Source organism: Otolemur garnettii, unplaced genomic scaffold, assembly GCF_000181295.1.
Source record: "Otolemur garnettii isolate 467f Iridium unplaced genomic scaffold, OtoGar3 scaffold00002, whole genome shotgun sequence".
In the NCBI taxonomy this organism is placed as follows: Eukaryota; Metazoa; Chordata; class Mammalia; order Primates; family Galagidae; genus Otolemur; species Otolemur garnettii.
The window spans coordinates 54,358,682-54,374,121 of NW_003852397.1; the positions used below are offsets into that span (position 1 = coordinate 54,358,682).

Genomic DNA, 15,440 nt, shown 5'->3' on the forward strand with positions numbered 1-15,440 from the left:
TAAGAGTAGAATGTGAACGTTTTAAAACAATAACTGAGAAAATGACATGAAGGCTGTGTTGACCAGTTTGATGAAAGTAGTTCGGATTGCATGTGAAAACCCCACACTGTACCCCAGAAGTGCATTAATGTACATAGTTACCATTCAATAAAAAAAATAAAAGTAATAAAAAAAAAGAAAACCAGGGAGTTCTCTTATGTAAGTAAATTGAAATTGTTAGCAAATTATAATGGACCATTATAAGATATTTTGTATAATCCCCTTGGCAACTACAAAGAAAATGAAACACAAAAGAAAACAGCAAGGATGAAAAAGAGGAACAAAGAATTATAAGACAAATAGAAAACAGTTAACAAAATGGCAATAATAAATCCTTTCCTACTAATACTATATTAGGCCAGGTGTAGTGGCATGTAGCTATAATCTCAGTACTTTGGGAGGCTGAGGCAGGAGGATGAGGAGGCCAGTTTGGCGCTACCGTAAGCTATGACCATAGTACTATACTGCACTTGAGCTTTGGTGACAAAGCAAGACTCTGTCTCAAAAGAAAAAAAAAAAGACAAAAAATTCCCCCAAAACTTACTTTAAATGTAAATGGGCTAAAAAAAAAAAAAAAAGATCAAACTATGTGCTGTCTACAAAAAGCTCACATTATATTCAAGGTACACATAAGATAGAAAAAGATATTTCATGCAAATGCCAAGTAAAGAAAGCAGGAGTGGCTAATACTCATATCAGACAAAATAGAGTTCAAATCAAAAGCTGTCTCTGGAGACACAGAAGGTTATTACATAATGATAAAAGGGTTAATTCAGAAAAATATAATAATTATAAACACATACACACCCAACATTGGAGAACCTAAGTACGTAAAACAAATATTGACAAATTTGAAAAACGAAATTGATAGCAATATAGTAATAGGAGATTTCAATACTCCATTTTCAGTAATGGATGAAACATCTAGATAGAAAATCAGTAAAGAGCAGCAGACTTAAACCATGCCATAGACCAAATAGACCCAGAAGATATATACAAAATTTCCATATAATAGCAGAAGAATACATATTTTTCTCAAGTGTATATGAAACATTCTCCAGGATAGATCATATGTTAGGTTACAAAATAAATCTTAACAAATTTAAGAAAATCAGAATCATACCAAGTATTTCTTCCAACCACAAGGAATGAAACTAGACATCAATAACAGCAGGAAAATGAGAAAACTGCAAGTGAATTTGTGAGTTTATAGTTTGGCAGAGCTTGCTCAGGACAGCTCCTCATGGTGTCTATCAGCTGGGGCAGCTCAGTGAGGCTGGAGGACCACACTGAGGGTCCTACTTTCATGATGACTCACTCATATGTCTACAAGTTGTTGTGGCTGTCAGTTTCCCTCCACATGTGCCTCTCTATGGAAAACTTGGGTTTCCTTGCTGCAGAGTGTCTCAGTTCCAAGAGCAAATACCTCCAGAGAACTAGGAGTAAGCTCTATTGCTTTTTTTGACCTAGCCTCGGAAGTCACATAGCATCACTTCCACTGCAGCCACAAATCCATCCTAGGTCTAGGAGAGGGAGTGTCAAACCCTACCTCTCCATGGGAAGAATGTCAAAGTCACCTTGTAAGGAGCGTGATGAACATACTGTTGCATTGATTCTTGAAAAATACAGTTACATACACCAAAGTAAATTCTTATTGACTCTCTGTCTCCGTATCTCCTTATTTCACTACAAACTGGGAAGCCTCATGTTATTCACTCATTCGTGTTGTAGTTGTCACTCACATTTGCGGTGTAAACAGTGATGCACAGGACCTAAAACAAAAAAGAGTATAATAGCTACAGACTTCCATCTCTGGCTAAATGCTAATCATCTTACAAATCAGAAAATTGAGTCCTAGAAGGAGGAAAAGTAAATTTTCTTGATGCAACATAGTTAAAGTAGGGCTTGACTTTTGATTTCCCGAGGCTTGGGTAGTGTGTTGTGTTTTTTCCCTGCAAATTTGGGGGGAACAAGGCTTTTCTGTTATATGGATGAATTGTATCATGCTGAAATTAGAGCTGTCAGTGTACCTGTCACCAAAATGGAATATAGTACCTAATAGGTAGATTTTTATCCCTCACCCTCCTCTCACCCTCCGCCCTTCTTAGTTTCCTATGTCCATTACACTTAATTATGACTCCCCTGCCACACGTACCTATATCCTTCATGAAGTAGCAATGAAAATAATTTTATGGTTGGGGGTCACCACAACATGAAGAACTGTATTAAAGAGTCGTAGCATTAGGAAGGTTGAGAACCACTGCTCTAGCGTTTTTATGGTTTCAGGTCTTACAGTCAAGTCTTTCATATTTTTGAATTAGTTTTTGTATATGGTAAGAGATAGTTTCATTCTTCTGCATATGGCTATACAGTTTTCCCAGCACCATTTATCAAACAGGGCATCCTTTTCCCAGTATATGTTTTTGTCTGTTTTGTCAGAACTCTGTTGTTTGTAGCTATATGGCTTTGTTTCTGGTTCTCTATTCTGTTCCATTGATCTATGTGTCTACCTTTATACCAATACCATGTTGTTTTGGTTACTGTAGCCTTGTAGTATAAGATGAAGTCAGGTAATATGATACCTCCAGATTTGTCTTTTCTGCTTAGGATTGCTTTGGCTATTCAGAGTCTTTTTGGTTCCATATTAAGTTTAGATTCATTTTTTCTAGATCTGTGAAAACTGATGTTGGGATTTTTATGGGAATTGTGTTATCTTTTTATGATAGTTTGGGCTAATTTTAGCTAGTCAGTGTAAGCATTCATGTAATTGTGTGTATATATACATACTATACACAGATACACACACACACATACACACACGTGTATATATAGAGGGCAGACTCAGTGGTTGTCTTTGTTGGATGGAAATTCAGCAGCATTGGAGGATTTAACTGCTAGAGAAGGCCATTTCAAGAGATAGAAAATAAATTCAAGAGAAAGTCAACAAAGAAAATGAGCATTTACAAAGCACCTAATTCCTCACTGGGAATGTGAATTCCTCATCTCACATGGCTGAGAGACAGAGACTTCATGGAGGTGGGAAGACACAGCTTTGGCATTGATGAATAGTGAGCTAGCATTGGCTCTGTGCTTGGGCATCCATCATTGGGCTCTCCATTTGTGTGGTTACCCCACCTCTCAGGGCACCGTGGGGTCCTTCAGTGTTAACAGAGTAGCAACTGTGTGCCAGGCCCTGAGGGCAGGCACAGAAGTGAACAAGACCAATACAGCCCCCTGGGATACAGTCTTGATTTGCTTGTTGAAGGATGAGAGGACAGTTACTGGGTAAAGCAGGTGGAGGAATTTGGGGATCAGCTTGTGGAGAGGCCCTGGGCTGAGAAGTTGTAAGGCCAGTCTGAGGGATAGCTGGCACAAGAGAGCCAGGGCAGCAGAGGTGATGAGGGCAGGGACCAGATCTCACAGCCTGCATGTTGCAGGATGGATTTAAGTCACATCCTGTTCCTGAGTTTTCACTGCTTCCCACCCCACTTCTACCCTTGTATCCCACCTGATGTCAACTCTTTCTGTTGCCTGTAAGATGACAAAGGCATGTGTGAGCAGGGAATTGCACCCCCAGGGGCCAATCTGGGTTTTGTGGGGCCTGAAGCTTATACAATTTGGGGGAGGGAGGTCTTGAAGAGAAAAATGTGAAATCTCAAACACAAAGTTAGGTGTGAGTTCTTGGGAGTGGCTGTGTCAGTGAAGGTCTTCTGAGTTCAAATTTTGTTAGCTTGATAGGGAACAATCTTTGGGGTTTTCCCTCTGTTCCTGAATCTCATAAAGCCCTCCTGTCATCTCGCCTAAAATATTCATGCAGTCCTGCCACCCACTTCATCCTGTTTTCTTCTTGGCTGAGATAGCAAATAAAGAACAAATGTCTTATATTGAAATCTCTTGGAAATTTGGCTCTCTCCTTGACCCTAGTAGTGTCCAAAAGAACATGGGAAGTTCCTCTTTTTGCCCAAGACTTCCATGTTACTTTCCCCCATAATCAAAGAAGGGAATGTTGGCTGGAACATTTTATTCTTTTGGAAATGTGGCATAAGAATATGAATTTCCACAGGCAAAATTACTCTGTCTGGTTGAGTCTAGACTGTCTGTTGGCCAACAAGTTTGTTGGAGCCCACACTGGTGCTCTGAGATGCTGCCTGACCTTATTTTGTGGAAGTGGAACAAATCACCTGAAACTATGTTTTGTGGGAAGGAAAAAACTTAAAAACATGAGCAATGACAATGAGGAAGTTCAATAATAAAGAAATTGCACCTAAAAAGTGGCAACAAACTCTTCTCTCCAAATCCTACCAAGATGGTCAAAGCCATCTAATGATAGTGAAGGGTCTCTGTCCACTAGAACTTAGGGAGGCTGCTAACATAGATCCAGAATGCCAGAGGGGTTCAGCCCAGGTTGAGGGGAAGACTAATAAGCCCTCTATGTAGGACTAAGAGAAGGAAGCTCTAACCCCTCCCAAATGATGCTCCTGATATCTGGACAAACCCCCACAGATAGGCCCAACCTCAGGCATATCTGGCAAGCTCTCTGGAAATAGGTTGGTTTTTGCACACCAAGCATCAGGCCCTAGCACTGGGTGGGGCTTGGACCATTGAGGCCCCATCTTGGTTAGAGAAAAGGCATGTGTTCCTATTCACTGCTGACTACCCCAACAAGACACTAAAAATAATCCTTTCTGTTCAGTGGTGGTGCCCTTAGCCTAACAGCCTAATGGACTTTGACTTTTGTCTTTGTTTCTAAAAATTCAGTATGGTCCCATTGCTGAAGCAGAACCTATCTCAGGTATAAATTTTCTACCTCCCCAAGACAGCACATAGTGGGAAATGATCAGGCTAAAATCTAAGAATTCTTTATTCAGTTGGATTATTGTTCATCTAAGAGCTTCTAAGAGAGATTCTCAGATAAGCAAAGACAAAAAGGACACCTACTGTGCACCGTTTTGAAAAAACTACTTGAAGAAGCACTCGGATAGACTGGGAAGTGTCTCGAATACGGAATGTGCTCATAAAATCAAGACTACTGTTGACTTGGGCTTCCTTGGAGCCTTGTGGAGGACCCCTTACCGTGCTGTGGGACTGGTTTCTTGGAGGTGGGAGTAGCGGGGTTGAAAGGCTTGGGGGGAGAATGAAGGGAACTGGCTGCTATTTACTCATTTGTCAATAAATTCTCTTCCAACCATCTCTTTCACAGACTGTTTTTGAAAGGAATTGCCGCTCAGAGGATTGTGCGGCTGACCTGCAGCTTCGGGGTAAACTGTTGCTCTCCAGGTATGTCGATGTTTCTTTCACAACATTTTCCTGAGAAATTTGTTTTTCTTGACTGAAGGCCCCAAACTTGAATGTGCAGATTTCCCCACTGAGGAGAGTACAGTGTTGGTGGATTAAATGCTTTTATTATGTGCTTTTAAAACAACGTATATTATAAAATAATTTTAATAACAGCTGCTGTTTTGGAGACATAGGTTGGATTTGGTTTTCTTTGCAACTCTTATCTCCCAATTTAGCTTATATTTCTAATTTCTGTTGAGTATTTGTGTAGGGGGAGCTGTTTTACTTTTGCTTATTATATTAAGTTGAATCATATGAACTTGCCGATATTTGACCTTTGGGACGATTTCATGTGATTCAACCTATTATGATATAAAGGTTTTCTTTTTTTAATCTCCTCCCGCTGCCCCAACCCATAATAACGGTGTCTGCTTTAATGAGTGATGTTTCCGTGGCAGGACGGGGTGAAGGAGAGCGGCAGGCTGTCCTGATCCAAGTGAGCAGACAGTCTCTTTATTGTTTCAGGGTTTCCTCCTGCACCACACGAATCCCCCAAGGCTAAAGGTGAACCGTACAGGAGCCTTCTGTTTCCTCTTTGCCAATCTTTTATTTTAGATTTCTTTTAGGATGAAGATGCTGGTTCTGAATCAGTTAGCCACATAACAGAGAATGGTTTCCTTTTGAAACACTCCCTTCTGAAAGATTGTTTTATTTCACCTTGGGGCCAGGAACCCTTTTGTAAGATTTATTACCGTATCTTAAAAACAGTCATCAGCATTTTTTTTATTTGTTTGTTTATTTTGTTTTTTGTTTTAAGACAGAGAGACAGTCTCGCTTTGTCACCCTCAGTAGCTCAAAGCAAACTCCTGGGCTCAAGTGATCCTCTTGCTTCAGCCTCCTGAGTAGCTGGCACTGTAGGTACCTGCCACAACACCTGGCTATTTTTAGAGACAGAGTCTTGCTCTTGCTCAGGCTAGTCTCAAGCCCATGAGCTCAGGTAATTCACCTGCTCAGCCTCCCAGAGTGCTAGGATTATAGGCGTGAGCCACCTTGCCCAGCCAGTCATCAGTTTTTGATGATTATTTTCTAAAATGCCACAATGTGACCCTTACCAGCAAGTATGAGAGTTAAGTCCTGGCTTGGTGCCCATAGCTCAGTAAGTAGGGCGCCTGCCACGTACACCGAGGCTGGTGGATTCAAACCCAGCCTGGGCCTGCTAAACAATGATAGCTGCGACAAAAAAATAGCCGGGCATTGTGGTGGGCACCTGTAGTCCTAGCTACTTGGGAGGCTGAGGCAAGAGAATCACTTAAGCCCAAGAGTTTGTCTGTCGCTGTGAGCTGTGATGTCATAGCACTCTACTGAGGGTGTCTACTGAGGGTGGCATAGTGAGACTCTGTCTCAAAAAAAGAAAAATTCCTATCATGAACTGGTGACTACGCTAGGATATTTTTATTTTTGATGATAATGAAGTATCTTTTATTGATCAGAGAATAAAGATTCCTTTTCTTCTATTGGAGTTTATTGGGGCGAGTAATGTAATACATACATACATGCACACACAGACACAAATACTCCTCCAGACCACTTAAATATTAATTAGCATTACTTTTACTTGGGGCAAGAATAGTAGATGAAAGTACCACATGTTTTGCCAAGCTTAGAAAATTACTTAAAACCTCTGGAGTGAATATTGGAATTGTTTAACATTAGTAAGAAGGGCCTCCTGGGATTATTAGAGAAACCATTCTAAAGAAAGTTCATAAAATATCAGCTCATTAATTTCCCTTTTAAATAGATCTTCCAAAAAGTATTTTAGGGAAAAAGTAACAAGAAACAAAAATATATGGATTCATTTTATCTTGAGGCAGATTGTAAATGCTGGAAATTTATTTTGGATCATAGAAAACTTCATGTGGTGGGAAAATGTTCACTTGCTCCAAGGGTAAAGATTAAGTTCAGAGAGTTGCAATGTTCATGCTACTTAGTAGATGGTCAAATCTATCTTTATTGAATTATGCTTTATGTATATGAGGATGTAAAATTCAGGGCCCAGTAAAGCACTTTGTGGCTAACACCGCCTCTATTGCCCCAACCTGGCCTTTCAGAAGTGTGGTCAAAACCAGTTATGGTTTGTGGGCCCAGCAGTTAGTAATGTTAGAACAACTAGTATAGTGGCCAAGGTCCAGACCCCCATATGCACCTCTAGTTACTGTCACAGAAAATGCTACACAACAAATCACCCCAGAACTCAGTGGTATAAACAGTAATCATTTATTCTCATGGATCTGCAGGTCAGCTGAGGGTTGGCTGGTCCAGTCTAGATTCATTTGGCTCTTAGCTGACTTTTCACACATGTGGGTTCAGCAGAGGTTGGGTTCTAGGCTTGGTAATAGAGATCAGCTCTGCTTGATACATCTTTCATTGTTCCCCTCGGACCAGTGGGCTACCTAAGCGTATCTTTTCACAGCATGGCAAAGGTGCCAGAGGGCAAGCAGAAATGTGCAATGACTCTTAAACCCCAGGCTTAGAACTGGTGCACTGTTATTAAGCCTTGTTCTGTTGGCCACGGCAAGTCACATAGCTAAACCCAAAGTCAAGGGACAGGAAAATATTCTCTACCCCTGTAGTGAGAAGAACTACAAATGCATATAGTAAAGGGCATGAGCATAGGGAGAGGTGAAGAATGGGGCCTGTAGTACAATCTAGCACACCTTGTAAAGAGAGGCATAGTCCTGTCTCTCACCCTGATGCCTTATAGTTGTCAGAGCTATTTCAGCCTTTCTTGCAATTCCATCTTCCTAGAACTCAGATAGGAAAACTGGAGACTGGGTAACATTTTTTGAACCTCAGAAACAATGTCTTTGGACCAAAGCTCCGAGCCTCTCTTTAGGATGAGTTATGTCCCTGGAGAACTACTGGTTGCTCAAAATAGCCTTTTGGCTGACTCTTCTGTTAAAGAACTTTCATCATACTCCTGGGGCCACAGCTCTTCCCCCGGGAGCCATCAGAGAAGTGTTAATTGATACTTGGATGAGTAGAGATATAAAATCAAACCTGTGGTTTCAGTTGCATTGGATTCCTTCAGACTTTTGAGTTCACTCTTCAGAGCCAGGTGCAACTTGGGAAAAGGGACAGTCAGGAAACTGTTAGTGGAACAGGTTCTAAATTTGGTTGACAGAGGCTTAGGGGCTTAGACTGGAGGGGACCTGCTTTGTTCTCATTTAGCTCTCTTGATTCATTATTGCCTGGGAAGAGTGTGTATTCCCTTGTTGTTGGAGCCAAGCAAGTCCTGGGCAGTAGGCTGCAGCACATGTGAGTGACACGTGTGCCCTGCCCCTGGCGTGCACGGCTCAGGTGGGAGAGGAACAAGAGACTGGATGATAGTGGCATCACTTGGTGAGTGCTGGGAGCGAGGTGGGTGGGTTATCATGGGGCCAGGAGCAGCTTCTGAGAGATGGTATTAAGGGGAGTAAAGGGGATTCAGACAGTCTGGGTAGAGGGAAAATACGAGCAGAGGCACGGAGAGCAGGACTTACATGAAGAACTGCAGGTGTCTGGAGTGAAAGAGGGGGTTAGGAGACCACAGTGAGAGAGAAACAGGGTTGTGGCACACCTGTGAGTTTTGATTTCATCTTAAAGCCACTGAAAGTACAGCTGAGTTGTAGCATAAGTGCATTTAACCTCCTGAGACAGTAACTAGGCAGCTCAAGGAGCCCAGGGGTCGGGGGAGGGGGAAGGGGGCGAATACTGAGATAGGGATAGGTTGTCTGGTCCTTTGTTCTGCTCAGTGAAAGCGTATCCCAGGTTGAGCTTGGTTCTGCTCATCTCTCTGTTCACTTCAGTTTCTACTTCCCTGACATAGGTCTGTCACCATGGTCCCCATGCGGGAGCACCCCAGTAGGATTGGACTTAAGATAGATATCGTGTTGATCTCCACCTTTGTGCCTTCCCAAGGGCTTCACAGGGGCAACTTGGACATAGATTTTGCCTTCTGTGCTGTCTTTAGAACCTAGCTCTCATGTTTGTTGTGACCTCACTGTATAAAAAGTTGACGTAAAGGGGTCACAGAGAAAAATTCCTCTGATGACAGTACAGACAGTTGGTACAAGGTGCTGTGCCTGGAGGCAGCTGAATACCCATCGGACTGAGGAGCTTTTGTGTTAAGAAAACAGGGAAAGACATCTGGGAGTGATCAGGTCACCCAGAGTGGCCAGGGATCAAGTCAGAAAATGCTATCTGTGCCCGGGACTCACGGATATTTTTATTTTTCTCTCCAGAGAACATGAATGCTGGCAGGCCTGTGCTCTCTTAAAACAATTAGAAGTCCACGATCTTTAATCGACTTGAGCCTACTTCCAAAACATGCCATTGTCAAACATCCAGGAATAGGGATGAAGCTGGTTAGAATAGCTATTGAATGGGACTAAAAATCCCATTCGTAAAATGATGCACTATATTTTATCTTTCTGAATACTCACAGAACCTAAGAAAGTATCACATGTGATTAAGATAAATAGACTATGGTAGCTGAACTAAAAATACTTTTTTTTTATGCAGCCAATCAAATATCAATGGAACATTACCTTGCCTCCTGGCTAGCCACTACTAAAAAAAGAATGAACTTTTAAGGAAGGTGAAAAGAGAACAGAATTTGGGGAAGTTAGAGCCATCTGATGGCAACATATAATTGTCTTATGGTTCTAGCTTTGGTGATGCTCTCATCATGGGGAATGGGGAGTGGTATGAGATGTATTTCCCCAAACTGCTGGGAGATGGATCACTCCATCCCTGAAGACCAGCCTTCTAGAGGACCACCTCCCCCAGAGAGTTCTTGAAACAAACTGTTCTCCTTCTCAAAAGTGGTAAAGTGGTCAGAATCATCAATTGCACAGTGTACAATTGAAGTGAAACTTGTTGCTTTATGAAGGGGAAGAGACTCTTGTTTATGGAGCACCCACCTAGCATGAGGTACCCTACACAGTACTCAGTGTACATAGATGCACTGGCTACATAACCTTGGGCAACTTGCTTCACATCTCCAGGCCTCTGTTTCCTCCTTTGTAAGATGGGGTAAAGAACAGCAGCACCTTATAAGGTTATTTTGAATACTAGATGAATTAAGACATATTCAAGTGCTTCCAAAAGTGCTTGACATAAGCAAGAAGCCCTCAGGCAGTGAGAGCTAGCATTATTTCATTTACTTCTCAACAACACTGAGAAGTAAATGTTATTACACCTTTTTCAGTGTGGAGGGTACAGAGGCTTAGGGAGGCCAGTTACTTGCTCAAGTGTTCAGGCTATGGGGGGAGATTGAAGCGGCTTCAATCATCCGGCTCTGCATCCTGCCCTCTTCCTTACACTGACTTCAGGAGCTGCCAGCTCTGGAGGAGAAGTACCAAGGCTGGGACCTTGGGGAAAAGTCCTCCTGTGTGTGAAAGCCCCAGTTCAGAGAGGAAGTGGATAGGTAGAAAATGCGTTATCAAAGACAGCTGCCTTCCATCCCCCCAGCCTCCTCATGTGCTGTCTGACCCAGAGGCCCTGTTCAATAGCGTCTCCCTCTGGGGACAGAAGCCACCTGTCCTCCCCAGTCAATGGCAGTCCTTTCATAAAGTCAGCACATTCTTTATCTGCGTAGGTTAGATTTCTTCTACTTAGAGAACCTCAGATTTGACCACGAGCCCGTGGCTGACATGTCAGCTATTTCCTCAAATGTAACATCATCACTGTTGTTTTTATGAATTATTATTTTTATGAGGGAAGGTGAGTGGGAGCTGACCAGAAACCTAGAAAATTTTTGCCCTTGCCAAAACGTTAGCCACGTGATTTATTTATTTATTTTCTTTGTCTGCATTGGCTCTGGGGGGAAAAAAATACAAAAGAAGTTTGTTGATTGGGAGCAGCTGGCTTTTGTGGTTGCTGTTTCCAGACTCTCTGGACACAGACATGATTTCCTCAGTGGTTTATTCTTGAAAGCAAGGCAAATGATCTAGTGGATGGAACTTTTTGAATGAGAGTTAAAGGACTATTCATCCTCACTCTCTTCTCTCAGAGATGTGAGTTTTCTGAGAGGGGACAGCAAATGCCTCTCCTTACATTTCAGGAAGCCATCAGGGATGATGGATGTGTAGATGGGCCTTTTGTGGGAGATATTTGGCAGAGGCTGGGATTTGGGCCCCAGTCCAGGTGATCGGCAGTGTATAGCAAGCAAAGGGACATTCGCACACTGGATGAGGTATTAAAGGTTAAAATGCCTTTCCAGAATGCCTGGTTTCTTCTCACTTGACAAGAGGGGACTCAGGGCTAGTGTATGAATTTATCTGACAAATATTGATGAATGCTTACTGTGGATGTACCATGCCTGGAAGAAATAAATAGAGATACTGTGCTGCCTCATGACGCCCTCAGTCTGGAAGGGGAGACACACCCCAAAACAAGTGATTATAATTCACTATGATTATTGTAATAAAGGGAATATGAAGGAGGACCTGGAAACAGTCTATGTGGTCTGAGGTTGAGTTCTTCTGAAAGTAGGCCCTGAGACAAGGATTGTCATGCAAATAATTTATGTGAGAAGCGCAGGAAACAAAAAGTAAGGAAACATACAGGGAATCCTACCAAAAAGGGTGCACTGGGACACCAGTGTGTTGGTTACTTGTTGCTGTGTTATAAATCACCCCATAACTTTATGCATTAAAACGACTATCATTTGTTTAGCTCCTGATTCTGTGGGTTGGCTGTCTAGGCTCAGCTCAGCTGTCTGGATCGTCTGGTCTCAGCACCCTCAGGTTGGTTAGAGGCCTCTGTTTCTGAAAACTGGCTGTTGTCAGCTGGGGTTCTGCCCCTGTCCTGCATGTGGGCTCTAACCTTCTAGCCGGTAGGCCCAGGGGTGTTCTGACAAGGGCAGTGGGGCCAGAACAAAGTAGCAGTGCCCAGCCCGCATGAAGCCTACAACTCATGTATTATCACTTTTGCTGCATTCTTCTGGCCAAAGTCACAGGATCAACTAGATTCAAGGTGTATAGAAGTAAACTTGCTTCCTGATAGCAGTTGCTGTGAAGTCACATGGCAGAGAGTGTGAGCACAAGAAAGCAATCAGTGAGTGTGTCACACCCAGCCACCCCTGGAGCTCCATCCTGCAGAGAAATGCACCTCTCACGAGGACGATAGAAGCAGTGAAGGAGCTGGGATGTGTGTACACCAATTCCTGACATTCATTGGTTGAGGGATACTCCTGAGATTGGAGCAGAGTAGCCATCAGTTCCCTGGCACTCATAGCCCTAACTCTCATTATGGGAAAAGGCCCACAGGTACAAAGATATAGACACCAGCAGAACACTGAGAACAGTCTAGGGGTGAGGGGGTGGCAGGACATGATCATGTCGCTTGTATCTGCTTTCTCAGTAAATGTCTCAGTTAATCAATTTATTCTGACTTTCTAGCAGGAGTGTTATATTACCTTTTGACATGGAGGCTTCCTCCCATGAACTTCCAGGGAATATTTTCATTCCTTGTTTTGCCAAACACCCAACATTCTCCATTACTGTGGTAACTATTTTCTCCTGTATTTATCTGCATTGTATTTCTTTCCCCCTTCTTTACCAAGCATAATGAGCCATTGCACACATGTGGACGGATGGCAAACCCATGAACCAAGGGTGAACTTTGTCCTCATTTTCCTGACGCAAAGGCAGATAAGGAATAGGTCAGCAATATGTCCTGGGCAGAGAGGATAAGACTTGAGCCCTGCATCCCCCTTGGAGCAATGTGGGCTAAGCCCTGCTGCAGAGCTGGAACTCTTATTTCTTAGGAGCTCTGGCTCGAGCTCAAACCTGGGATGAGCCCAGGCATGGGGTGAGGTAGAAACAAGCCCCGCACACAGGTTCATCCATGATGGTGGTTTTTATGTATGTATAATACTTAGAGCCAGAGCATTTCTGGTGCAGAAAAGGAAGCTGACAGGCGAGGATCTGAGAGCCTTATCCGAGGTCAGAAAGAAAGCTAAATAGCGGAGGCAGGAAAAACACCTGGTGGGAGGCTGCTGTTGCATTGTTCCAGCTGAGCTATTTGACCTCTGGCCTGTGTCTTTAAATAGCCATTGCAACTTGGGGAGTCTGGCCTAGCTCTATGTGGAAATGACTTTGGAAATCTCTCCTGTTGCAGGGAGGATCTGATTTGTGGTTTCCTGAGCGCAATGCTGAGGATGGAGGGACCATCACCTAAGGAACTGACCCTTTTCCCTTTGTTAGGCAGACTCGAAGTGCTGAGGGGAAGTTGTCAGGGCCTGCCACACATGAGCAGCAGAATCTGTCCCAAATTGCATGTTTCAGGGACAGCCCATTCCCTGCCGAGCAGACACTGACAGAGATTTTCCAGCTTGAACGTTCTGGGTGGTAAAAGGATGGGGGGCCCCCGGAGAAGCAATGGAGATAGGACTGAGACAGTAACCATGGCAACCACAGACTGGGCAGGCCACTCCCTCAGAGCGGGCCAGCGGCCTCCTGAGATACCCAGGAAGCCTGGGCCCACATTGTGGCATGCCTAATAAAATTGTATTGGGTGGCATTTTCCTTGGCTCTCAAATGCAACCAGCCATTGGAGGTTTTATCTTTCCAGCAGGGTTGTAAGGATATAGCTAAGAAAAGGACCTGTCAAGAGAATGTGGAACACTAGGTCCAGGGGAGCCATGTGCTGTTTCTTTGCTGAGATTTGTGCAGTTTATTCTGTGTGACTGTGTGTGCTGTTCTCTTGCCACTAATACTAGACTCACCTATCCCAGAGTAGCCTTGTTATCTTGAGACAAGCCATACTCTGAAGGGGCGCATTTGTTTTATTTCCTGAACTTGATCTTCCCCGGCACATACTTTTCTTGTTGTCTTGTACACACGCTCTCATTAGCATGTCTCCCAAATTTGTTCTCAGCCACCTAATATAACCTCAGGCAGATAAGGCTGCCTGCCTGGCTACTCTCCACAGATGAAAGCTGAAGGCAGCTCTGGCTTTTGCTTTGTCCCCAGTGACTTCTGGATCCTCCCCCAAGACCTAGAGAGGAAGGTGAGACTTGGGGAAGGTGAGACTGGGGTTTAGCATGAAATGCTCATAAATCACAGTGTGAGGAAGGTGCCACAGGGAGAGCGTCTAGCTTTTATGAGCCTGTGTCCCTGACTCCATTCCAGGTGGTCTTGATCCAAAAATCATGAGGCTGGGTGGATGCTGCTGGCGCCCCACCCAGATCCCTCGCTGTGCAGGTGCACGGCTCCCAGCTGCTGTGCTGGCTGCTGACTGCTCACAGCTGCCCCTCCTCTGGTGTCAAAAGTCACCCCCACCCTGCCGGGGAGGCTACACCCACCCTGGAATCAGGCTCCAGCCAGTGGATTTCTGACTTGGGGTGCAAAAGGCCAGTCCCCTTACCTAAAGTGTACATTTACTCCATGGTCCAGTTTATGCTTCGGAGCTCTCCGTTGTATCTGGCAGAGGCTGGACCCCGCCTGAGACCACAGCTCTCTCAGCATCTACCCTTGCCCCAGCCTTCTTCCCTGGCTCCCTGACAAACCACCCAGTCTGTGTCACAGACTCTGGCTTCCAGGGAAGGAAGCCTGTCCTGAGATGTTGTAAAACTCATATTTCATTTGTTCTTAGATTTCCTGGTTGGGCAGGCAGATTCTTTTTTAGAACTCTGAAGGAGCTCTTTTAGGAGCTTCAGAAGGAAATCAAATCTAATGTATTTGTCAGATATTAGTGGAAGGGGAAAAACTCAGTTGTTGATGAGGTTATCATTTGCCCTTTTGGAAGTGCAGGGGTTTTATTATTTTTATTTTTAAAAACCATGCCTGTGGAGTGATGTGTGAGAAGCCTCTTCAAGCTGGTCCAGGGAACTTTGTGTTTTGGGTTTTTGGGTTTTTTTTTTTTTTTTTTGCCATTTTTCATGTGCTTTGGAAGAGTTGGTATGTATGCCAACTTGTTGCTTTCTAATTCTGTGGTGCGTGGAACAGAACTAAATAAGAAATAGATTGTGTCCTGATCACTGTGAAGGAATTTGTCCATGTGCTCTATAGTGGAACAGAAGAAATTACCTGAGACTTGCACCTTTTGGGAATTGGTCAAATAGATATATATATATATAT

General features: G+C 43.5%; 1 protein-coding gene across 1 annotated transcript in view; it reads left to right on the forward strand.

Annotated features, from left to right (window-relative positions):
* ITGA9 (integrin subunit alpha 9) overlaps positions 1-15,440 on the forward strand; it is a 346,390-nt gene that overhangs the window by 185,823 nt on the left and 145,127 nt on the right. Inside the window, exon 17 of the mRNA XM_003781794.3 lies at positions 5,240-5,316. Coding sequence (XP_003781842.1) covers positions 5,240-5,316 — 77 coding nt within the window. The remainder of the gene's footprint in view (positions 1-5,239; positions 5,317-15,440) is intronic.